This window comes from Panthera tigris, chromosome A2 (assembly GCF_018350195.1).
Source record: "Panthera tigris isolate Pti1 chromosome A2, P.tigris_Pti1_mat1.1, whole genome shotgun sequence".
Taxonomy (NCBI): domain Eukaryota; kingdom Metazoa; phylum Chordata; class Mammalia; order Carnivora; family Felidae; genus Panthera; species Panthera tigris.
Window position 1 is genome coordinate 160409216 of NC_056661.1, and position 23537 is coordinate 160432752.

Consider the following 23537-nt stretch of genomic DNA (forward strand, 5'->3'; position numbering starts at 1 on the left):
AGGGGACGCGGGGCTGGTTCCTCCCCCAGGCGAGGGGAGGATCATCTGTGAGGCCATTCCGGGAATGAAGCGAGGGAGGTGAGCCGGCCCAGGGGGGTCAACGAGCAGGTCCCTGTCATGGGCAATGGGGAGTCCGTCCGGCGATTCTAAGAGTGTGCAATACCCCCCTACCCGCATCAGAATCCTCCCACCAGGGACCAGGAGGCTGGGAATTCATCTTCAGGGAGTCAGGCAGACACGGCATCGCTGACCCCATGGACTTAAATTAGGACGTGACTTACAGTCTATAAAATCCAAGAAATGGTCTTATAACCTAAATGTGAAATGGATCTTCAGTTTACTTCGTCTTTCACTCTTAAGTACTCAGTGTGATTGAAGTGCTGTGATATATGTCATTGCTTCCCCCTACCTTAAAGGTTTTCTTAAAAAAAAAAAAAAAATTGGGGGGCGCCTGGGTGGCTTGGTCGGTTGAGCGTCCGACTTCGGCTCAGGTCATGATCTCGCGGTCTGTGAGTTCGAGCCCCGCGTCGGGCTCTGTGCTGACCACTCAGAGCCTGGAGCCTGTTTCGGATTCTGTGTCTCCCTCTCTCTCTGCCCCTCCTCCGCTCATGCTCCGTCTCTCTCTCTCTCTCTCTCTCTCTCTCTCTCTCTCTCTCTCTCCCCATCAAAAAAAAAAAAACATTAAAAAAAAATTTTTTAATAAAAAAATAAATTTAAAAAAATTTGAAATTTAACAACAATAAAGCAAATTTAAAAAGAAGTAGGCAGCTCTTTCCGCCCATGGGTCGGTCCGGTGCTTTAATAAAACCACATTTTTACACTGAAGACAGACATCTCAAGAACTATTTCTTGGCCATTGGCTCTGAACCCTGACACTTCAAACCACATCATTTGGCATCCTAATGATTCTGAGGCTTAGTCCAAACTTGGACGCCATTGGAAATACTGTTTATATTACCAAGACTTTGGCTGGAATGTCATATTTGAGAGCCATGCATAGACTCAGCTAGATGGCCATAGCTTTAAGGAACTAAGGTTGACTTTTCGAAGAACGAAGCCAATAGAGCCCCTTGGAACTATTGACCTTGATGAAGTTTTGGGGTGATGGTGGGGCGGGGCGGTCTAGAGCCAACGACCGAGAAAAAAAAATCCTTGAAAATGTCTTTGGTGCAAAAAAGGTGATTTTATTAAAGCGTGGGGACAGGACCCATGGGCAGGAAGAGCTGCACTGGGTTCCTGACAGGTAACTCATTATATACCCTCAGGTTGGGAGGGAGTTAGGGGTAGAGTAAGTCTCGAAGGTATTTTGGAAGCAAGGTTTCCAGGACCTTGAGGGGCTACCTGTTGCTAGGGAAACATCACTTATTACCATTTAAGAAAACCTCAGTCATGAGACCCTTCAGATGTATATGGGGGGGTGAGGGGCATAAGCTTGGAGTAAGATTGCCAGTATATATCTCGGGGCGGTTGAAATGAAGTAGAATTACAGGATCCTCGAGGTTGAGGTAATGTTAAGCTAAGATTCTCTTTTGCCTGTAGCAAAGTGTCATCATCTACGCAGCTGAGCTCCTTAGAGGGAGGTCACTGCCTGTTTCAGGGACTTACCTATGGGCTGTAGGCAGTAAGGGAATTTAATTTTTCATTTGCCTTAGTTTCCCACATTAAGCATGGCAAGCACTTAAACCTCTTTCCTTTGTTCTTGGGTAGGCAGGAGTGTCCGAGGAATATCACACATATTCCATCTGGGGGCGGGGGTGGGGTGGGGTGGGGGTTGCTGTTAGCCTGTACTTTGCCTTCAGCTTGCCCCACGCTCCCTCATCAGCCTGGTACCTTGCTTAGAGTTTCCAGCAGCCTTACCAGGAGTCTGGTATGTCAGCTGACACGGCTTCTTATTCCTGTGAACCTGTGGAAACCTCAAATTGCTCTTCAAACGACAAGGAAGGACTTTGAGGAAAGTTCTGATTAACTATCAAAGTGATGTGGGAAACAAAGGCAGAAGGAGATAGCAGATAAAATTGAATTTCCTTATGGCCTGCAGCCCATTGACAAATGCTTGAGGCCAGCAGAGTATATAACTTTCCTGCACGAACTCCCTACTGTCTTAATGTAAATGCTTTGCCAGAGGGGAAAACCGCCTTAGCTTGATAATAGCTAGGCCTCCAGGATCCAGTGTCTTTAGCATATGAAAATCCTTTGGGAAACTTCCTCTGGCTTTTACCTCCCCCAACTCCCAAGTATATTATCAGTCACTACATGGGGCCTGTCCCCATGCTTTAATAACATCAGTTTTGCAAAATAAATAAGTGTAAAATTTGTTTATAATTCTGGCACTCCAATGTAAATGTTCTATTTTTTTAAATGTTTTTATTTTTGAGAGAGATGGAGTGAGCGGGGGAGGGGCAGAGAGGGAGGGGGACTGAGGATCCGGAGCGGGCTCTGTGCTGACTGCAGCAAGCCCAGTGTGGGGCTCAGACTCACCAACCGGGAGATCATAACTTGAGCCGAAATCGGACACTCAACCAACCGAGCCACCCGGGTGCCCCAAGATTTTCACATAAACTTCCAGTCTCTGCCCGCAGACATGTACTTATTATATGGTTCTGAGACATACGTCACTTTGTTTCTTTTTTCATTTACCACATCAGAGTTTTCCATGTTTCTCATAATCTTATAGTTCTACTCTTAAATGGATGTAATGCAAGGCAATGCATTAATCTGCACGGACTGGGCACGTTAAAGACAGAAATGAACTCTCTCACAGTTCTGGAAGCCCAAAGTCTGAGATTAAGGTATCAGCAGAGTTGGTTTCCTCTGAAGACTCTCCTTGGTTTGCAGATGGATGCCTTCTTCCTGTGTCCTCCCAAGGATGTTCCTCTCTCTGGGTGTTCTGTATCCCAATCTCTTCTTATCAGGATACCAATCTTATTGGACTAGGGCCCACCCATAATGACCTCATTTTACCTTACTAACCTCTTTCAAGGCCCTGTGTCTAAATATAATGCTGTTCTGGGCACCTGGGTGGTTCAGTCCGTTAAGCATCTGACTGCGGCTCAGGTCATGATCTCATGGTTCTCGAGTTCAAGCCCTGCATCGGGTTGTCAGGTTCTGTGCTGACAGCTCAGAGGCTGGAGCCTGCTTTGGATTCTGTGTCTCCCTTTCTCTCTGCCCCTCCCCGCCATCTCTCTCAAATAAATAAATAAATAAATAAATATTTATATACATATTTATATAACATAGTTAAATAAATAAATAAAGTCCTGTTCTGACATACTGGGGGTTAGGACTTCAAACATATGAATTTTTGGAGAATACCAGTACATAGTAGGTAGGGTAGTGTAAAATATTCAGGGGCCATTAAAAAAAATGTGGCCATAAATAATGCTGCTTGAATATTTCCATGTGTATAGTCTTAAAACACAAAAAGTACAAAGTGCAAAGGACAAATACATGAAATTAGATTAAGATTTAAAACTTTTTTTTCCCCATCAAAAACCACAATAGCCTAACCAAAACTAAGTCAGACTGGGGAAAGATATTTGCAGTAAGGAAAAACATCTAGAGAATATAAATAACTTCTAAAAATCAAAAGACTACTCAGGAGGATAATGTGCAAAATTATGAATAGTGAATTCAGGAAAGGGGGAAACATGAATAGGCACAAAATACACAAAGATGTTCCCTCTTACTGTCAGGAAAATGGCAGTATCTGCTTTTGAAGATGCGCCCATCCTACATCCAGCAAGTCTTAACCTTGGCGCTGTTTTTGCACATTTACATAGGAGCCACATTCAACAATCTCCATAGCAGCATTGTTTTAAGAGCAAAAACAGGAGAACAATTTAAGTGTCTATCACCCAGAGGATGGATCTCTTGTGGGTTTTTCCCCCATACACTGAAAAGTAGCAGCAAAAACTAGTGAGCTACAGCTTTAAAGAGCATACGTGAATGACATTAACATAAGGATGACTGAAAAGGCACGTTGTAGGTTACGTACAATATGGTACCCCTTACAGAAACTTTAGGACATATAAAATAGTACTATATATTATTTAGAAGTAACACGTATGTAGGCAAAGTATACTGACATGTACAGGAATAAATACCCAGTTTGGGATAGTAGCCATCGCTGGGAGCTGGGATGGGGAAGGGGTGGGCAGGAGAGGATGGAAAACAAGGTTACACAGGTGCTCCATCAGTACAGATGGTCCCCGATTTGTGATGGTACCACTTACGATTTCTCAGTTTTACAATGGTACGAAAGCAATACGCGTTCCGTAGAAACTACGCTTTGCATTTTGATCTTTTCCTGGGCTTGCGATTTGTTGGAGGATCCTCTCTCGTGATGCTGGGCAGATGCAGCTTGCAGTCAGCCACACCGTCACAAGGGGCACAAAACTGATGTGCTTACAACCATCACCCACACACCCGTTGTTTGTCACTTTCGCTACAGTATTCATACATTACACGAGCTGTGCAACACTTCATTATAAAATAAACTTTGTATTCAGTGATTTTGCCCAACTGTAGGCTAATGTAAGTGCTTTTAGCACTAAAAGCTTTTAGTAGCTTTTAGCCTACAAGGTAGGCTGGGCTAAGCTATGATGCTCATTAGGTTAGGTGTTTTAAACAGTATTTTCAACATGCAATGGTTTTATCAGGTTGCAATCCCATTTTAAGTCACAGGTCTGTACTGCAAATGACTTATTCAAGAGGAGCCAACTGCTCACAGGTGAACATTCTTTACACCTTCTGAATATCTTTAACGCTACAAGAAACATTTAAATAAATGAAGCAAGCCATCAGAGTATTTGCCATCTCGAGGGGAGGGACACAGGCTTGTAAAGAACAATGTGAAAATAATATCCAATACTATTAGCAAAGTACAAAGTGCTGTGGGAGCATCAGACAAGGGATTAGCTGGCTATCTCCAGAGGTAGAGTTCATTAAGAACTCTTAGCTTTTTGACTATGAAACTAATTCTTTCACAAAATTTTAAAAAATATTTATGTGCGCACACACACACACACACACACACACACACGATTTATGTCTAAACTTCATCTCACAAATTTGGTATATAGAACTTAGAATGTTTAGTTCTAAAATTGCATTGTGATTTCCTCTTTAACCAGAGGTCTTAGTGTGTTTTTAAAGTTTCCAAGCCTAGGAAGTTTTGTTTGTTGTTTAAAGTTTTCTTTTTTATTTCTAAGTTATATTTCATGGTAGAAGTTGGATCACAATGAAATGAACTTTAAAAAATATGTAGAGACTTCATTGTGACCTATTACATAGTTAATTTTTGTAAATGCTCTGTGTTTAAAACTGATGTTATTTCTGGGGTGTCCGACTTCGGCTCAGGTCACGATCTCGCGATTCGTGAGTTCGAGCCCCGTGTCAGGCTCTGTGCTGACAGCTCAGAGCCTGGAGCCTGCTTTGGCTTCTGTGTCTCCCTCTCTCTCTGCCCCTTCCCCAACTCACACTCTGTCTCTCTGTCTCAAAAAGAAATAAACGTTGTTAAAAAAAAAAAAAAAACAACTGAGGTTATTTCTCATACAGGGTTTTCTGTTGGGTAAAACTTACAAATTTTTTGCTGTTCACATCAAATTATTAATGCTTATTATTGTCTGCTAGATGAATACGTTTACAAAAGGTGTGCTAACTATCCAACTAAAATATGGTATATTTATTTTGGTCATTTGGGTGACTTTTGCTTTTCATAGTACAAGCCTACATTGTTAGGTGTTTACAAGTTCGTGATTCTTAACTCTTCTTAGTTGATTCTTTTTATGGATTTTGCTATAAATTCTAACTTGTTCTCATGTATAGTTTATTTCACTAGGCTTCATTTGACAAATCTTTTTCCATCACTTTATTTTCATTGTTTAGTGTTTGTCATCATGTCTCTTGTAAACTTTGTATAGTATGAACTTTTAAAATATCTGACAGTCTTCTGATTGTGTACTTAATTCACTATTTTATTATTTTCATCATTTCCTTTTTCTGCCTTCAGATGGATTGGTACTTTTTTTTTTCTTCCTTTCTTCCTCTTTCTTTTTCTTTCTTTCTTTCTTTCTTTCTTTCTTTCTTTCTTTCTTTCTTTCTTTCTTTCTTTCTTTCTTTCTTTCTTTCTTTCAATGTTTTATTTATTTTTGAGAGAGAGCACAAGCGGGGGAGGGACAGAGGATCTGAAGCAGGCTCCGCACTGACAGCAGTGAGCCTGATGCGGGGCTCGAACACACAAACCGCGAGATCGTGACCTAAGCCAAAGTCGGAGGCTCAACTGACTGAGGAACCCAGGAGCCCCTGAATTGGTACTTTACTATATTCCTTTTTTCTTCAGCTGTTTTAGAAACTATATATAACATCTTAGTGATTGCTGTTGATTTTTTAACCGTTTTATTGAGGTACAATTGCCACACTATAAACTGTATATATTTAAACCTTACAATTTGGTAAGTTTTGACATATGTAGAAGTTCGTGAAACCATCCTCAAAATCAAGATAATAAACAGACCCATAATCCCCCCAAATTCTCCATGCCCTTCTGTTTTTCTCCTTATTCTTGATGCTAGTTTTACCATCATTGCTAGGTGTGGATTTTTACCATCCTCTCATGTAATGGAAGTGCACTTTTCCTTTTTTTTAAAATGTCTATTTATTTATTTTATTTTTTTAATGCTTATTTATTTTTGAGAGAGAGAGAGAGTGTGAGTGGGGGAGGAGCAGAGAGAGAGAGGGAGACACAGAATCTGAAGCAGGCTCCAGGCTCTGAGCTGTCAGCGCAGAGCCCGATGTGGGGCTCGAACTCATGAACCGTGAGATCATGACCTGAGCTGAAGTCGGACGCTTACCGCCTATGCCACCCAGACGCCCCATATTTATGAGAGAGACAGAGTGCGAATGGGGGAGGGGCACAGAGAGGGAGACACAGAATCCGAAGCAGGCTCCAGGCTCTGAGCTGTCAGCACAGAGCCCGACATGGGATTTGAACCCACAAACCGCGAGATCATGACCTGAGCCGAAGTCGGATGCTCATCCGACTGAGCCACCCAGGCACCCCATTAAATGTTTATTTTTGAGAGCACAAGCTGGGGAGGGGTAGAGAGAGGGGGACAGAGGAGGCTCTGTGCTGACAGGAGCGAGCCCAATGTAAGGCTGGAACTCATGAACCACGAGATCATGACCTGAGCTGAAGTCAGATGCTCAACAGACTGAGCCACCCAGGTGCCTGGTAGTGCACTTTTCATTTGAAGATTTTGGAAACCTCTCAGCCATTTTCAAGTATTGCTTCTCAGCCACTCCCTTTATTTATTTTTTCCTTCTGGAATTGTTAGGTATATATCAGAAGCTCTCAATCGATTCTCTATGGATCTTCACTGCTTTCATACTTTTATTATTTGTATTTATCTATCTACTTCATTCTGGGTAAATTCCTAAAGCTTGTTTATTCTATTCGAGATTTTCGTTCAATCAGTAACTTTACTTTCTCATTTCCAAGGTCTTTTTTCATATCCACCTGTTTATCACTTCTGCTTATTGTTTATTTCGTAGTATTTTAAAATGTTATAATTCGTTTATATTTTGGTGAATCAAGTGCACTGGTTTTAAGGTGTCTTCCAGGGATCTCTATTTAAACGTATACGGAGTGAATTCATCTTCTGATTTTGTTTTGTTGGCTCACTTAAACTTCCATCTCTTTATGGGTTTTGGAATTACGGATTGCAGGATCATCGTGAATAGGGAGGGGTAGGGTTTGTGTCTATGTGAGAATGTATGCACCTCCAACCATTCTTGTTTAGCTGTCCCGCGACTGCGTCTGACTGATTCCCTGGGGCCCTCAGGTCCATAATCAAGTCCTATGTAGTTCAGTGCTCCCCCACCCCGCCCTGTTAGTGGGTACATCACAGATCCAGGTATCAAGCCAGAGAATGGCTTGATCTGGGTGGGAAAATGCAAAAACAAGATTAAACCCCTGCCCTGGCCAGAGTGCAGTCTCTGAGGGAAGCAGGCAGGTTACAGTTGAACGCTAAGAGTGCTATTAGAGAAAGGGTGCTGTGGCATTGTGCACATACCTAAAATGCTGCTGGTGTGGAAACTGAATGGTGGAACGTGCAGGAGTCGGGAAGATGAGGGAGTGGTCACGAGGATATGACGCACTTGGGAAAGACCAGAGTCATTCGGTGAGAGTGAGGTTCATATTGTGAATAGGTAACAAGATTAAGCTGAAAAGGCAGGTCTGGGTCAGCTCAAAGGTTTCTTTCTGATGTCATGTTAGGGAGTTTACGCTTGTAATAAAATTGGAAGCTTATAAAAAATATTTTTTGAGAATAACATTAGAGTTGGATATTAGGGAAATCAATCTGTTATAAGGGTAATGAATGCACTGCAGGAGAAAGCAGGAAAATCTGTCCATAAAAACACTAAATTTTTTTTAAAGTTGGCTTTGGGAGGAGGCAGCTGGGCGGCTCAGTCCATTAAGCGTCAGACTCTTGATTTCAGCTCAGGTCATGATCTCAGGGTTTGTGAGTTCGAGCGCCGCATCAGGCTCTGCGCTGACAGCATGGAGCCTGCTTGGGATTCTCTCTCTCTCCCTCTCTGTTCTTCCCCTGCTTGTGTTCTCTCTAAAAGAAATAAACAAACTTAAACAATAATTTTTTTAAAAGTTGGCTTTAGGGGCGCCTGGGTGGCTCAGTCGGTTAAGCGGCTGACTTCGGCCCAGGTCATGATCTCGCGGTCTGTGAGTTCGAGCCCCGCGTCGGGCTCTGTGCTGACAGCTCAGAGCCTGGAGCCTGTTTCAGATTCTGTGTCTCCCTCTCTCTGATCCTCCCCCATTCATGCTTTGTCTCTGTCTCAAAAATAAATAAACGCTAAAAAAAAAAAAAAAAAAAAAAAAAAAAAAGTTGGCTTTAGTCAGTGGTGATGGTAGAGATAAAGAAGGGCATTTGTTTGGGAGGAATTTAGGAGACAGATTGGGTGGAGGAAAACCTAGGATCATTATCAGATTTACAGCTTTAGGATTAGTGTAATTTTAGAGGTGGGAAATACAAGAATGTAAGGAAGAGTGCAGAGTGAGGGTTGATATGGATACAGTCTTTTTTTTTTTTTAATTTTTTAAATGTTTACTTATTTTTTGAGAGAGAGAGAATGTGACTGAGGGGCAGAGAGGGAGGAAGATACAGAATCCAAAGCAGGCTCCAGGTTCCACGCTGTCAGCACAGAGCCCAAGGTGGGGCTCGAACTCGCGAACCGTGAGATCACGACCTGACCCGATGACGGATGCTTAACCGACTGAGCCACCTACGCGCCCCTGGATGCAAAGTCTTATCTTGGGCATTTTGTGTTTGAGATGCCTGTGGAAATCAGAAATACTCGGGGAAGGTGAACTAGGGAGACGGATGTACAGATTTGAAAGTCATCAGCACCTAGGAGATAAGACATTACTGCACAAGTGGTGGCTCAGGAGAGGAACCGATGACAAACACGCACAGCTAGCAGTGGCTGGTGGTGGTGGTGGTGGTGGCGGCAGCGGCAGAGGAGGAAGTACTTCCTCCCCATTCTTGGTGTTTCTTTCCATTTAGGAACACAGCATTCTTAATCTCCGCGCCTCCTTATTCGCTTTGCTCAGGTCTACTAGTTAAGGTTAAATGAGGCCATAGGACTGGGGCCCTAATCCAACAGGGCTGGTATCCTTCTAACAAAAAGAAGAAACACCGGCGATCCCCCACTCCCACCCTGTGCACAGAGGAAAAAAACAACATAAGGACACAGGAAGCCAGCTCTCACCAGACACCAATCCTGCTGGCCCCTTGGTCTTGGACTTCTAGCCTTTAGATCTGTAAGAAAACAAATTTCTGTGCTTTAAGCCCCCCAGTCTGCGGTGTTTTGTTATGGCAGCCTGACCTAACACACACATAACGTAAGAAACTTTTATCCCAAGGAGCTTGATTACAAAATGGAGGAGAGAAAGGCTTAAAGGAAAAGGTCTAACCTGAATTTCACAGCAGGATGACTAGAATGCTTTCAAAGAATTTTCCTTCCTCCAGTCTCTCCACTCACTAGAAAAAATGTTCTGGAGCTTTTCCAACAAGTTCACTTGAACAGACTGTCACTCAGTAGGTGTGGGAAGGGTCCCTGGGGCCTGCGTTTTCCACACGTATCCCAGGCAAAGGCACGGCGCTGTCCTGAGGTATGCTGGTGAAGAGGCCGCCGAGGCTGACATCCAGCCCACACGCGCCCTGGCACAGGTTAGAGGAAGGGCATTTTTCTTTGCACAAAGACACCATTGACTGGCCAAGAGGCTTGCACTTACAGGAGTGTACCAACCAGACGTTGGTTCTCGTAGAGACACTGTGACTTGTAGGGTGTCCTTGATTCCAGCTGATTCTGACTCAGGTGATCAGCAACCACCGTGTACTACAGCAGTGGGAATTTTCCATAGGCCCCAAAGATTCCCTAAGGAAGCACAGCCGTACATTTTTGTAGGAATGATGTTAAAAGACTGACAGTCCATGAGACAGATGAAGGTTCGCTAGAACAGGCTGCAAAATCACCTTAGAATGATCGATTGGGCCACAGAACAAAAAATGGAGTGATGTCTTGGACTGGCAATATTTTTTCCTTTGGTATTTACCCAAAAGCCCCCAATATTAAGGCAAGTTATGTCTCCTGGAGAATTGACGTATACTACTGAAAATGCAGAGGGGTTAGTTACATCATTGCTTGTTACCGACAATGGTGGATTTTTCGGTGATTTAAATTAAACCAGAGGGAAACAAAAATTTATGTGCAGCATCGTTAACAAAGGAGATGGTAGACAACACTTATTTTTGGTAATATAGAGAAATTCCCCCGCGACACAGATGCTGTCACCATGTGAGGGAAAATGAAAATTCACTATATGAGGAAAAACTGAAAGTCTCAGTACAAATTTAAATAAGGAGGCCTGATAATAGAAAGCAGACTGAGGCATCTGAGGGGAAACATTTCAGTCTGTAACATTTCTTCAATCGAGCTGTGGTTTCGGAATTTCTTTTATTGTTATTTGAGAGAGAGCGCGCGCGAGTGGGGGAGAGGGGCAGAGGGAAAGAGAGAGGGAATCTTAAGCAGGCTTTAAGCTCAGCGCAGAGCCCGACGCGGGGCTCGATGCCACGACCCCCGGATCATGACTTGAGCTGAAATCAACCACTCAACCGAGCCACCCAGGTGCCCCAAGGTTTCAGAATTTAATAAAGGTATTACTATGCTCTTGGATGACGCTGCTAAAAACTGCCGGAATGGCGGCAGAGTCGAGTGTTTCTTCCAGAACCGGCCGGCCTGGTCCACAGGAATCACAGAGGGGAGATGCCTCTTGTGCCTGGATAATTGGGGACCTTTGTCAAGGAGCTGTCACGCCCTGCCTGCTGTGCATCTGGCCAGCGTATGTGAGGCCGGCGTCCCGTGAATCCCTTATCCCCCTTCTACCGTGGATCCGACAGAGCTGCTAACGCCACCTAAGAGCTGTCACTGCCGCCTTTCTGCGTGGCTTGGCCTAGACACTGAGGGGCTTTGCCCTGGCATGTACGGCCATATGGGTGTTGAGTGCTCCCATGTACGTAAAGCTCCTTCCACACTCGTCACAAGAAAAAGGCCTCTCCCCTCTGTGATGGTGCAGGTGGGTCTTCAGACTTCTCTTCTGGAGGAAGCCTTTGCCACATTCCGGACACCCGAAGGGCTTCTCTCCACTATGCGTGTGCAGGTGGACCTTCAGGCTTCCCCGTATGCAGTAGCTCTTGTCACACTCGGGACACCGGAAGGGCTTCTCACCACTATGGACTCGAATGTGTTCGGTGAGCCTGTACCGCTGAGTGAAACTTTTGCCGCACTTAACGCAGGAGAACGGCTTTTTGTCACTGTGCTGGAGCAGGTGGCTTTTCAAATTCCCTTTGAGACGGAAGCTTTTATGGCACTCAGGACACCGGAAGGGTTTCTCTCCGCTGTGGAGTCTCTGATGTTCGGTGAGCTGAGACTGCTGGGTGTAGGTCTTCCCGCACTCGCTGCACGCAAACGGCTTCTCGCCCCTGTGTATCCGCTGGTGGAACTTCAGGGAGGCCTTCCAGAAGAAGCTCTTGTCACACTCAGGACACCGGAAAGGCTCCTCCCCACCGTGAAGCCTCCTGTGCTCGGCGAGGTGTGAGTGTCGGCTGAAGCTCCGGCTGCACTCGGGACAGGAGAACGGCTTTTCTTTGGCGTGGACCTTGAGGTGCTCCGTGAGCCTCGACTGCCGAGGGAACGTCTTTTTGCACTCGCCGCAGGAGAACTCCCTCTGCCTGTCGTGGACTCTGCTATGGCGAGCGAGCTTCGAGGGCCGGGTAAACCTCTTGCCACACTCCCCGCAGGAGAACGGCTTCTCCTCGCTGTGTAAACGCTGGTGGGCCTTCATGGCGTTCTTCCAAGAGAAGCTCCTGTCACACTCGGGACACTGGAAGGGCTTCTTCCCGCTGTGCTGAAATAGATGGGCCTTGAGGCTTCTCTTCAGGCGGAAGCTCTTCTCACACTCGGGACACTGGAAGGGCTTCTCTCCCGTATGAACTCTGGTATGTTCAGCGAGTTTCGTCTTGTGCGTGAATCTCCGACCACATTCGTCACAAGAAAACGGCTTCTCTCCAGCGTGGATCCTCTGGTGGGCCTTCACGGCAGCCTTTCGGGAAAAGCTTCTGCCACACTCCGGGCAACGGAAAGGCTTCTTCCCGTCGTGTCGGCAAAGGTGGGCCTTCAAACTCCTCCGCAGGCGGAAGCTTCTGTCACACTCTGGACACCGGAAAGGCTTCTCCCCGGTGTGCACCCTGAGGTGCTCCGTGAGCTTGCACCGCGAGACGAAACCCTTGCCGCACCGCTCACAGGAAAATGGTCTCTCCCTTTTGTGCAAACACAGATGCTTCTTCAGAGCGGCTCTAAACTGGAAGGTCTGGTCACACTGGGGGCACGGGAGGGGGCGCTGGCCCACGTGAACAACCTGGTGAATGATCAGGCTGCACTTCAGATAGTAGCTCTTCTCGCACTTGCCACACCGGAAACGCTTCTTCTTACACAGGACCGGCCGGTTCCATCGGCGTTCAGAGCTCCCTCTGGATTCATTTTTGTGCTGTGGATATTTACAGAGCTGGCTCTTGGCGTGGTTTCTTTTGTGCTTTACCAAGTCTCTCTTTACCTGGAAGACCTTCCTACAGACAAAACAGGAATAAAATCTTGGCCCCGGTGGAATTTCCAAGTGACCTGGGGGACCTACCAGCGTAGGCCATGGATCGTTCTTATCCCGATTAGAGGATATGACGTCAAGGTTTTCATGTGGAATCCCTATTTCTTGGAGACTTGGGTGCCATAAGGTGGCTCTTTGATTTGGTAAGATCTTTCTTTCCTCCCTTGGGAAGGTAGCACGCGAACCCTGCTTTTGGAGGCCATTTGAACGGCATTCCTCCTCTTCTGCCCCAAGATTTCCTTGGTCACCTGGAGAGAAAAAAAGAAGACCCACCCTTACCAATGACGTGTCTGTGCTACGATGGGGTCAAGAATGGTCTTCACGTCACTACCAGCACTGGAAAAGGAATCCCATTGATCTTGATGACCTTGTGTATCTGCTTGCCACAGGCCAAGTATATCTAACTGCGACGTGCAAATTCTTCCATCAAGTGTTAAGAAATGGCTGCGTGTGGAAAAAAAATTGCAGGCAAATACATCTTGTGAACCAATGAATTATCCTCAGAGAATAAGCAGAAGTTGAAAGAAAATAAAAATGAGCTAGTCTGAGAATATGACCATTCTATTCTAGTTCCTTAAATCTGTGAAGTAAATCACATAATACTGAAGTATAAAGGCTTTGGGTCATATTCTTGCCCCTTCTACCACAGATTTCAGGAAAAGCTTTCTGGAAGAAATACTAATAAAAAATATCTTTCTTGGCGCCTGGGTGGCTCAGTCAGTTAAGTGTCCAACTTCAGACCAGGTCATGATCTCACAGTTCACGAGTTCGAGTCCCACATTGGGTTCTCTGCTGTGAGTGCAGAACCCACTTCAGATCCTCTGTCCCCCTCTCTCTGCCCCTCCCCCACTTGTGCTCCCTCTCTCAGAAATAAACATAAAAAAAAAAGAAAGTATCTTTCTTAAGAATGTCAAAATGACAATTTACTAAATTTCACAAAGAACACTATGGAAATAATGCCCTTTTCCAAGGAACTTTGCATCGTAAGAAAGATATTAATAGACGCATAGTCACTGCTGTTCCCAGAGCAAAAACCATGATGACAGGAAATGGGGAGCTGAGCTCGCACCGTATTCTCACCCGCAAAAACTGGAGCGGTCAATTCCAGATGCTGGCCTGAGCTGATGTATTTCAGAACCGCTTTGTCTCCTACCTGTTGAACTGGGTCCTAGGCCTCTCCTTTTTAAAATCTCTTAACACAGGAGGAAACCTCACCTGTCAGGAAGGGTGGGCCTGCCCCCAGAGAACTCTGATTATGCTCTGTGGTCACGGTTAACAACAACAGGATGATGTCATTTACTAAGTTAGCACTCCATAGCTAACGTCTAGGTCATGGCAAAAGCGTACTTACCTGTCTCCTTGAACTCTATTTCTTATCACTTACTATTTATTCCAGGCAGAGGAGCAGTTGTGATTATTGGGTGAGTACCACCTGGCACGAAGGGAACATTCGTTTTTAGGGACAGCCACCAAAGTTGGCTTTGGTACTCAAAAACCTTTCTGGGTCCTCCCTTTCTAAAGGATGAAGTCAAACTTCCTCCTTGGGATTTCTGGCCCCAGCTAATCTGACATCATGTCATGTTTCCCCTTCTCCACCTCCCATACGCTCCCAAGAATCACATTCAGCTATACATTTTCTAAACACAATGGGCTTGTTCCCACCTTTGAGACAGCTCATGTATAACCCCTGCTGATCTTCTCTAACCAAATCCGTCCATTCTTTGCTATTTAAATCCTAATTCCTTTAGAAGGCCTCCTGGGAAACTGCTGTCTCTACTCCACTCACTCTCCTCTAAATCCCTATACAACTCCTACTACCACTGCCACTTACTATTTTATTAAATTGTACACAGTCCCATTATATAGATGACTAGTCCAACAGTTCAATATGATCGACTAACTTAACTGCCATCCCAGGTGAGCACGAAGACCAAATCCTCCAGCGGAACATATATATACATGGGTATATGTACGTGTCTCCTTCCCACCCCCAGCCTGAGTAATAACTAACACAGTCCTATGAACATGGTAGGGACTCAATGCTCGTTAGATAAATGAAATCATAGACAGTGGCAATGAAATGAAGTCCTTGGGAATTCTTTTTTTGTTTTGATGGAGCTAGCCCATACATTCCCTGGGCTCAAATCCCTTCTTCTTAAGGAGAGTCCTATGACTTCCAGGGACTTAGATCTCCATTTAATAAAACATTAGCATAGTCTAAAAAATAACATATTCCCTTAAGCATTTAAAGTATTTCCAACGTTTTTCTTGTGATACAAGGAATTCAAAAAGGAATCCTTCTGGGGCAGCTGGGTGGCTCAGTTGGTTGAGCGTCCAACTTCGGTTCAGGTCATGATCTCACAGCTCATGAGTTCGAGCCCTGCGTCGAGCCCTGTGCTGAGAGCTCAGAGCCTGAAGCCTGCTTCTGTGTCTCCCTCTCTCTCTGCCCCTCCCCCACTGCATTCTGTCTCTGTCTCTCTCTCTCTCAAAAATAAACATTAAAAAAAAAAATTTTTTTTTAAAAAGGAATCTTTCAACAGGATTTTAGAACTCAAGTTCTAAAAATCTGTACAATAAAAAAATAGTATGTTATACCAAATTGGACGGTTTTCCATTTCTCTATACTCAAATGGACACAGCGGTGTCACGGGGAAGATGGCTGTTCCTCAGGACTTGACAAGTGGGTCCTCTACTTGTTCTTTTACAGGGAATTCTTCTTTCCAGGGTCATAATTTTTTTTTAACAAAACATACACAATTTCCCTCCTTATAAAAGTAATACGTTCTTGTATTTGCTTCCCACTTGAGGGAAAAAAAGAACACTCTCCGTCAAAACAATGCTTATTCACAACGTCCAGCTGACTATCCACAAAGATAAGAGAAATCAGTCATGACCCTAAATCCATCATACTCACCAAAATACAGCAACTTTCGAGTCTCCTGCGTGCTGCACTGCTCATCAGCAGAAGGGCTAAGTGTCATTCTTTTCTCCAAGGGTCCCTGGTCTCTGATTAACAGCATTCTCCCTTGTTCCATCCAAGTGATCAAATCTGGCTTGGAAAAAACACCACCTGCAAAGAGAGTCCACATAGACTCAATCTGGATTTATCTGAGTTCTTCACTGAACATGATTATCAGAGTTGACTTTGATTCCTGAAGACAGGAAATCAAAGTTAAGTTAAAAAAAATTGAAACCCGGGGCGCCTGGGTGGTTCAGTCAGTTAAGCGTCCGACTTCGGCTCAGGTCATGATCTCACAGTTCGTGGGTTCGAGTCCCACGTCGGGCTCTGTGCTGATAGCTGAGAGCCTGGAGCCTGCTTCATATTCTGTGTCTCCTTCTCTCTCTGCCCCTCTCCTACTCGCGCTCTGCCTCTCTCTCTCTCTCAAAAATAAATAAGCGATAAAAAAAAAAATTGAAACCCTTGAAATTACATGAATGACAACAAAATATAGCCTAACCAAGACTTCTTCCCTTCTTCCCTTCTTAACATTAGCTTAAATGTTCTCTGCAATGTTTCATAAAACTAAAGAAAATGGGGAAGTTAAGGACAATGATTTTTACTTTTATTTTAATGGTTATTTATTCTTGAGAGAGAGAGGGAGAGACAGACCCCAAATGGGGTAGGGGCAGAAAGAGAGAGGGAGACCCAGAATCCAAAGCAGGCTCTAGGCTCTGAGCTGTCAGCACAGAGCCCGATGCGGGGCTTGAACCCACGAACTGTGCGATCATGACCTGAGCCGAAGTCAGACCCTTAACCAACTGAGTCACCCAGGTGCCCCTGGACAATGATTTTTAAAAGGCCAACAGACCCAGCAGAAAGTCTTAAAAAATGATCATTATGAGAACAATGTGAGTGCAATAAAAAGCAAAATCACAGGAGGTCAAGAAGGGAGCCTGATCACTAAATGCTTCTGACTAGACTCCCCACATTCAAGGAGACTAACTACTGAGGTGCAGTGAAGGAACCAGGAAGTTGTTAAATGATGGCAATGATGAAGGGAGAGAGAGTAATGTGTCCAATGACATAAGCATGAAGGGAAGAAGGACAGTTCTAAAGTAAAGGAATGATTTTAGAAGATCCAATGGATGCCCTGTAGTAGTGTCACCTACCGCTGAGACCTTGGATCAAGCATCGGCAGCACCTGAAGGGCTTGTGAAAAATGTGGACTCCTGGGCCTGAGAATGAACCTGCTAAATCCTAATCTCTGGGGCTAATATCTGGATGCCCGTACAGAAAATCATTTGTAAATAATGCCCTTTGGGTTTTAAAAAGTGGGAAAATCAGACTGGATTTTCCAAGCACAAGGACACTAGTTGTGAAAACTCCCAACTCAACCCTGGATAAGCACGTAGCTCAAGTTTCTCCTACCTTACTGGACTGAGACTGCTCTGCTTGATCTCCAAATGTTGAGGTGTCCCGGGGCTCTGTCCTATCTACATATTCTCCCTAGGTGATTCCACCTAGCCCTGAGATTTCAAACACCATCTTGGGCCACCTGGGTGGCTCAAGTCGGTTGAGCGTCCGACTTCGGCTCAGGTCATGATCTCACGGCTGGTGGGTTCGAGCCCTGCGTGGGGCTTTGAGCTGACAGCTCAGAGCCAGAAACCTGCTTTGGATTCTGTGTCTCCCTCTCGGCTCCTCTCCCAGTCATAGTCTCTCTCGAAAATAAACATGCAAACAAATTTTTTTTAAACACCATCTATATAGTGACTCCAAATTTGTGAATCCAGCCCTGATCTTCACTTGGAATTCCACTCTTGCGTACCCAATTGTAAATATTTCCATATGATGTCTAATAAATATCTCAAACTGAAGGTCCTTCCCCCAAGCGTTCCTGATGTCATCGAATAAAGCCATTGGCTTCAACATACTCAAGCCAAAAATCTAGGAGTTGATTCTTCTTTCACTTTTAGGCTCGACGTCCAACCCACCAGCAAAATCCGGGACGCTACCTCCGAAAGACATTCAGAGCCTGTCTCCTTCTACCTTTATCACCACCTACCTCGTTCGGCTGCCATGAAGCCTCACCTGCACTGCTGAGGTTCTTGGCTGGTGTCTCTCCTTTCATTGCTGTGCGCTACAATTCATTCTCCCCATGGCAACCCAGGTAATTAATTCTTCCAACAAATTTTGTCTTACTAGTCCTGTGTAAATCCTCTCATCACCTTCCCTTTGTATACAGAACTGTATCGAACTCTGGACCTTGACCTAGAGGCCCCTTCCAGACTTGGCACCACAGTTCTCATCTCCTAGCCTTCTCCGCATGTGTGACTAGCCTCAGCGTGGTTCCCATCACACAATGAGCTCATGCACTCCAACCCTTAAACTTCTGCACTAATCTTTCCTCTGCTTAGAATTTTCTTCCCTCTGATTTCGCACAACTGATTCATCTTGTCATCCCTATCTCAGATAGAAGAGATTATAAACCCCAAAGGAGGGAGAGAAGCCTACAGGCTATATTGAGATCACCTGTGAAATTGGTAACGGTAGAAATGGTTTTAATGATGTAAGAATGAGTTAGAGCAAGTTGGATAAATGGCAAAGTATAATCTCAACTTTCTCTTCAAATCTACCCCGTGAGTATTTCTCTGGGTATACCTACGTGTCCCATCCCACCGCCCCTTCTCCCTCTACCAGGGAACTTTTCCCCCAGTTCTTACGAGGAGAGAAAACTCCTCTTGCTGAGGCAACACATGTAGGCACCAAAGTATCAGTTTTAAAAAAAGGATACACTTAAAAAAAAAAAGAGAGAGAGGCAATGAGGTCATCTAGTAATTCTAACTGTGGGACAAACAAGGGAGGTTTGGGGTGAAAGAGAATTCTGAATTAATAAGACTGGGGGGGGGGTGCAGATATCACTAGATAAAATAATGACATGTTAAATATTCCCAGGCCATAATAGGAAGTTAAGAAGATATTCTAAGTGTAAACTGGCCACAGAATCATACTCAATAGCTAACACAGAGTGGAAAGCCTAATAGTATTAGGCTGGTTCCCCAAGAATGATTTCTTTGAAGCCAATCCTACCCAGGGAATCAAGAGTCTCATAATTGGTCTTCATCACTTGCTGATACATTTCCTTCTGCCACTTCTCCAGGATCTCCCACTCTTGTTCCGAAAAATACAAGGCCACATCATCAAATGTCATTGTTACCTGCAATCACAAACAGTACATACATACATTTTCACTTTCAGGCTCCCATCTTTCAACGTCCATGTCTTTAAGAGACGAGAAGAAACTACGTTAAAATCTCACTCTTGGGCGCCTGGCTGGTTCAGCTGGTGGAGCATGCAACTCGTGATTTCGGGGTTGTAACTTTGAGCCCCACAGGGGTGTAGAGATTACTTAAAAATAAAATCATATAGGGGCACCTGGGTGGCTCAGTTGGTTAAGCCTCGGACTTCAGCTCAGGTCGTGATCTCGTGGTTTGTTGCTTTGAGCCCCACGTTGGGCCCTGTGCTGACAGCTCAGAGCCTGGAGCCTGCTTTGGATTGTTTCCCTTTCTCTGCCCCTCCCCTGCTTGTGTGTGTGCACACGCGTGCTCTCTGTCTCAAAAATCAATAAATGTTAAAAAATTTTAAAAAAGAAAATCATATACATATATATAATTACATGTGATATATATATTCTATCATTCTCTCTGGATGGTGCCATGAACAATGTAATAAAGGGGTCACAGAAGTCTACTTGACCCACATAGTGAATTAATGACCAGCAGGCCTTTGAACACATGCATCACTTAAAGGGGGATCCTTTACTTAGCAACAACCAATTATTGGTATGCAAGACTTTTAAAAACTTTTTTATTTTGAAATATAGACTCAGGAAGTTGCAAAGATAGTACAGTACAGAAAGGTTCCCTGTGTCCTATACCTGATGGGGGAGGAGGTGAGAAGCGGAAGGGGAAAAAAAATGCATTACATTAGTAAGATTATTAGATATGAAAATCTCAGTAAGGGTAGAAACAAAACTTGCATAAGTAGGCAGGTTATATACTTAGTTGAATTTAACAGAGTTTCCTGGATTGAGCCCAGGATATGCCTATTAAACTCTAAAACCGGTGTTGAAATTTCCCGTTAACCACCCCAACTGGTTTCAAATTTTCTGTCATTTCCTACAGGGAGCAGTCTCCAGTTCCTTTCATTCCCAGTCTTCCTTCCCCTAACTTTTTTTTCATCCGTTCAGATGAGCTTCTTTGAGGTTACATCCATCAGCAGAGCACAGAACGAGAACCCAAGAGAAACCAAAGAACTCCGACACACGGCGGAAAGAGCGGGTGACAAGAGGGGACGCTTGGTTAGACCCTGAATTTCTCCCAGTGACCCCTTTTCTTCCTATTCCATTGCAGAAACAACCTGAGCACCAAAACCGTCCCTTTAACCGCCGGGGGCTCCGAGCTCAGTCCAGGGTCACGCACGTACAGTCCCCCGCCGCCTCACTGCCCGAATCGGGACCCCACACCAGATCGCGACAGGGACGAGTTTCGACAGGGCCCGCATCCTCCAAGACCCCTCTTACCGGAGCCAGCTCAGCCATGACCCTTCACGGCCCCCGCTTCTGCCCCTGCCTTCGCCGCTGCCCTGGAGACGCCGAGCGCACGGGTCACCCCCCCCCCCCCCGGCACCGCCCACGGCGCGCGGCCTTCCACCCCCGTCCAGCCCCGCTAGGCCCAGCCCCCGCGCGGTGCACGCTGGGACTCGCGCCCGGCCCGGCCCCACAGCGCCCCCTGCGGCCGGGAGGAGCCAGCGCCGTCCCCGGGTCCTGGCGCAGGGTCTGGGTCTCCTAGCGAGGAAGATGGAGACGAGAGGCGCTGAAAGGAGCTGGAGAGAGGACGACGGAGAGGCGGACGTGGGGCTTCAGCTGCAAGTGGGGAGAAGGCTCGCTCTTCACTGAGCCCCGGACGGAGAGGGGGCGCGGGGCTGGTTCCTCCCCGAAGCGGACCCCAGGCGAGGGGAGGATCATCTGTGAGGCCATCCCGGGAATGAAGCGAGGGAGGTGAGCCGGCCCAGGGGGTCAACGAGCAGGTCCCTGTCATGGGCAGTGGGGAGTCCGTCCTGCCAGGGATTCTGAGAGTGTGCAGCCCCCCACCCCCCCCCCCCCCCCCCCCCCCCGCCCCCGCTCAGAATCCTCCCGCCAGGGGCCAGAAGGCAGGTTGGATGACTTCATCCACCAAATCCGGCTTCTTCAGTGAAACCATTTCTGGTCTACCTTGGACACACGTCGAGCCCATATTTAACAGTAGGTTTTTGTAGATACGTCTCAGGTTGAGGGCGTGCTCTTCTATTCCGAGTTTGCCGGGAATTTATATTGTGAGTGGGTGTTTTGTTTTGCCCAAAGCCTTTTCTGCATCAATTTATATTTTTATGTGGTTTTTCTCTCTTAAACAATTAATATGGTCGGTTAGATAGATTGATTTGTGAACGTTGAACCAGCCTTGCATTCCTGCCATAAACCTTACGGGGAAGACCTGTGGAGGGTTGAAATGCTACTCATCTTACAAGCCGACAAATCAGCCTGCCGTAGTTTCATAGGCGTTGACAATAGACAAAATTCATGGGTCATAGGCAGCTTGAGATTTATGTTCACATCGTTCATTACCTTGTCCTCAAGTCCCATGGGAATGATATGGGGTGGCCCAGGTGGATCCTGCACACATGATGGCTTTGTGTTGCAGGTGAAGAACCCAAACCATGGCATTCCCACTCTTACAGTGGAGCTGTTAGCAATTTGCTCGACTACTCTGATCATCTCTCTTTTATTGTTAATAACTACACTAAACGTAGTTATTAAAGTACTTGGATTTAGATCTTTTTTATTATTAGTCATCTGCTTTTCCTCTCTGCCTTTCATTTCTCTGTTTTCTCTTCTGGATTATTTGACTTTGTTTTAGTATTGCATTTTAATTTACTTATAATTTTCGCTGTGTCTTTTTATTTTTTTTTTTAATTTATTTATTTATTTTGAGAGAGAGAGAGAGAATCCCAAGCATGCTTCACACTATCAGCGCAGAGCCCCGTGTGGGGCTCAAACTCACAAACCGTGACATCATGACCTGATCCGAATTCCAGAGTCTGGGGTTTAACTGACTGAACCATCCAGGTGTCCCTCACTGTATCTTTTTATATTCTATTTCGCAGTTGCTTTAGGAACTCTAAAATATGCATTTAATTTTCTTTTACCGTTTTTAAAAGTTTGTGTATTTATTTTAAGAGAGACAAAGAGAGCACAAGCAGGAGAGGGGCAGAGAGAGAACCCACACGCCGTCAGAAGCAGTCTCCACACACCGTCAATGTGCAGAGCCCAATGTGGGGCTCAAACCCATGAAACTGTGAGATCATGACCTGAGCTGAAACCACATCAGTCCCTTAACCGACTGAGTCACCCAGGCACCCCTAATTTTCTTTTACTTTGTTAAAAGAGCAGCTTTATTTGGATATAATTAGTATACCATACAATTTTCCCATTTAAAGAGTACAGTTCAATGACTTTTAGTCTATTCACAGCTTCTTCCTTTATTCTTTCTTTTTTAAATAATAGACTTTTTAAAAATCAGTTTTAAACTCACAGAAAAATGAGTGTTAAATACAGAGTTCTCATTAGTCCCCCACCTTCCCTCGATTTCCCATATTAAAACAAGCATGCAGGATTTTCAAGATTAAGAAAATCCAAGGAAACAGAACTGCACAATGACCTATATAAAATTCTAACTGTAGAAAATTTAAAAGTCTGATTGTCTCAGAGCTGATTGGACTGACTTGCAATGTTATTATCAATATAAGAATGTTACATGTCTCCCATTCTTTGCCAACATTGTTTTCAAGATTTTATTTTTAAGTAATCTCTGTACCCAACATGGGGCTGGAACCCACAACCCGGAAATGAAGAGTCACATGCTCTACCAACGGAGCCAGCCAGGCACCCCTGCAAACGTTTTTCATTTGCTCTGACATCCATTTCACGTAATCATATTTTAATTTTGTTTTGATTTGCATTCATTTCACAAAAATTGATTGACACTGTGTTCTTTTCTAAATAGAAAAATGTATCTACCTAATGTAGATACCTAATTGTAGATTCACGTGGGAGTATAAGAAATAATACAGAAACATCCCATGTTTTACTGGTATGCATTTGTATGTGTGCGTTTGTTTAGTTTCATGAGGCTGTAGGCTTTTCTATGCACTAATTTCTTTTTCCTGCTCTGTAAACTCTTCATTTCATATTTGGCAATTCACTGGTGGATCCTAGAAAACGATTTTACCTATTTAAATAAATTTCATATCACATCACAGTCACATCAC

At 44.8% G+C, this 23537-nt stretch overlaps 1 protein-coding gene across 1 annotated transcript; it reads right to left on the reverse strand.

The window, feature by feature from the left end:
* Positions 1 to 11143: 11143 nt before the first annotated feature.
* ZNF425 (zinc finger protein 425) lies at positions 11144 to 20834 on the reverse strand. The gene is made up of 4 exons (XM_007090868.3): positions 20755 to 20834; positions 19263 to 19389; positions 16149 to 16304; positions 11144 to 13482 (listed from the first exon to the last, which is right to left on the reverse strand). Exons 1-4 carry the CDS (start codon positions 20770 to 20772, stop codon positions 11528 to 11530), a joined length of 2256 nt encoding a protein of 751 aa, XP_007090930.2. The 5' UTR covers positions 20773 to 20834; the 3' UTR covers positions 11144 to 11527.
* Positions 20835 to 23537: the final 2703 nt, after the last annotated feature.